This window comes from Mus pahari, chromosome 22, assembly GCF_900095145.1.
Source record: "Mus pahari chromosome 22, PAHARI_EIJ_v1.1, whole genome shotgun sequence".
In the NCBI taxonomy this organism is placed as follows: Eukaryota; Metazoa; Chordata; class Mammalia; order Rodentia; family Muridae; genus Mus; species Mus pahari.
The window spans coordinates 46,551,562-46,554,045 of NC_034611.1; the positions used below are offsets into that span (position 1 = coordinate 46,551,562).

Below are 2,484 nucleotides of genomic sequence, written 5' to 3' on the forward strand. Positions count from 1 at the left end.
TACTTCCCTGTTTTCTTCTGTATAAATAGTCTGATGCTCAATTTGACAATTTGCATTCAGATACCACACTCTCTTGTGTCCGTGTCTGTTTGTCACCCCTCATTCGGCCGAATCCTCGCTCACCTGCAACCAGAGACCCGTTCCCCGCAGATCAGGGACCCCAGGAAAGTCCGTCTGCGGCAACTGACCCTGGAGCTCCCCACATTCTGCCCCACCTCTAGGCTACCACATGTAGGCTGTAACTCAATTGTATGTGGTGCTAAGATTCCAAACTCAGGCCCTCATCTTTGCACAGCAAGCATTTTATCCACTAAGCCATCTCCCTATCCCCATAATATGCAGCATTTTTTTAATCCACTGGCTTCAATACAAGCACAACATTACAGAGAATCTATAATATAAAAAGATGCAACAGCAAGCATACCTCTAATTCTGGGAACCACTGAGCTACTCGACTGTGCCGTCTTTCAAAAAGCATCCAAATCAAATCAAATGAGGGGATGTAGCTCAGTGGTATGTTGGGGTTCTAGGTCTAATCTCTGGCATGAACTCACACAGTAACCAAATAAGCCATTAGATAAAATTATTTCCCTTACTATCACAAGTCAACTTTATAACCTTGACTAGCCCTTTCCCTGAGATGCAGCAGACTAAGCATAAATGTTTAACAGACCATGTAGGTAGACAGTTCATATAGCCCAAGATTTAACCAAAGAGTGGACCATTTCTCTAAATATAGGATTATGGGCTGGATGTCAAATATGTATCTACTTGTGTATACAATTCACATCCAGCACTGCCAAGCTACTGCAGTACCCCAAAATGGGCACCAAGAGAACCCTGAGGACCATCAGAGCTATCCTCCCTGAAACCCCAGCTCCTAAGGTAGGGCCTGGCTCTATACATGATGGGTACTCAACAACTGATCACCAACTGTTCCATGACTAAGTAAGGCATTGGACCCCACCTTAATATGCCTGCTCAGCTGTGTTGGAAACTTCTCTTCTTCCACATCTTTGACAGCTGCCTTGCCTCGAAACAAATCTATGGTCATACCAGGAGGAAGCAATCCCTGGTGCTGCTGCCACTTCAATGCCTGTGAAAAAGGAAAGAATCGATCTGCTTAGAAGCTTTGAAGAGCCAGTAATCACTGCTCAGGCAAAACCATGCCTGAAAGAATGAGCTCCGAGGAAATTAATAAGCTTTCTCGTCAAACCACCTTTAACCATCCAAACACAATCTATGGTTCAGTGTGAGCAAAGCACGGGCTTCTCATGGAAGACAGGAAAAATCTACTATCTCACACCATCACCTCATTAGTAATTATTACTGTTGTGTTATTTCCTTCTATTATAAATAAATACACGGAAAGAAGAAATTTCCCAGAGTTCCAATACTCAAAGCCAGCCACTATTAACATTTTACATAATTACTTCTTCTAGCCATTTTCCTCCCACAGGATAGTTTTTTAATAATTATGCTACATACTAAATTTATATTGTCTTCACCTCATATTATGACATACCTTAATATGCCAGCTCATATATGGATTAGGAATTGCACAACTATCATTTTAATGGCTGTAAAATATATTGTTTGCTGGAAATGTGTTTACCTTATCAACATACTTAGTGAATATTTGCACTGCTTCCATCTTGTCAACTTATCTAATGAATGTCACCCTGAACACATCTAGACAAGGCTGCTCTGTACTCCTGATGGTTAGTTTTTGCCAACTTGACACACAAAGCAATCATCTGCAGACTGGCCTGCAGGCAGGGCTGAGGATATTTTCTTGATTAACAATTGATGTAAGGGCCCAGCCCGTCCCAGAGGGTAAAGAAAGCAAGAGGAGCAAGACATGGGAATGCAAGACAATAAGCAGCATATTAACTAGCTTCTGCTATAGCTCCTGCCTCCACATTCCTGCTTTGAGCTCTTATCCTGGCTTTCCTAGAATATATAATGAAACAAATCTTTTCCTCCCCAAGTTGCCTACATCTCCCAAGTGCTGGTATTTGTGCACACATGTGCATGCATGCACACACACATGTACTCACAGCAACACCATAAATGTATATTTTCTTCATGTCAGAAAATAAAATTTGTCTCACTATTGGTTTCAGAGGGAACAAACCTATGATCTCATGCACAAGAAGCAAGCAGTTTGTCCTACTAACCAAGCTACAGGGCCATTTTGACAAGACCAGAAAGATGGGAGGAGGGGGATTAATTTTATGAAGCATGAGCATTATTCCAAACTCCCCAGCAGAGGTCCAACATAATTCTAAAGATGCTAGAGTGTACGTCCTCGAAGCCTAACTTGCTGTTCTAAGAGAAGAAGAAGGGTGCATGGCGCAGCTACTGAGCAGTCAGCTTTATAGGCAGGCCCTACTCCCAGCCTCTGTAATTTCCTTAGCTCAGAAATATGCCTTATGGGCTGGTGAGATGGCTCAGTGGGTAAGAGCACCCGACTGCTCTTCC

At 42.6% G+C, this 2,484-nt stretch overlaps 1 protein-coding gene across 1 annotated transcript in view; it reads right to left on the reverse strand.

Moving 5' to 3' along the window:
* Nucleotides 1–2,484, reverse strand: part of Smu1 (SMU1 DNA replication regulator and spliceosomal factor) — a 21,525-nt gene that overhangs the window by 14,531 nt on the left and 4,510 nt on the right. The window contains exon 5 of the mRNA XM_021222088.1: nt 968–1,096. Coding sequence (XP_021077747.1) covers nt 968–1,096 — 129 coding nt within the window. The remainder of the gene's footprint in view (nt 1–967; nt 1,097–2,484) is intronic.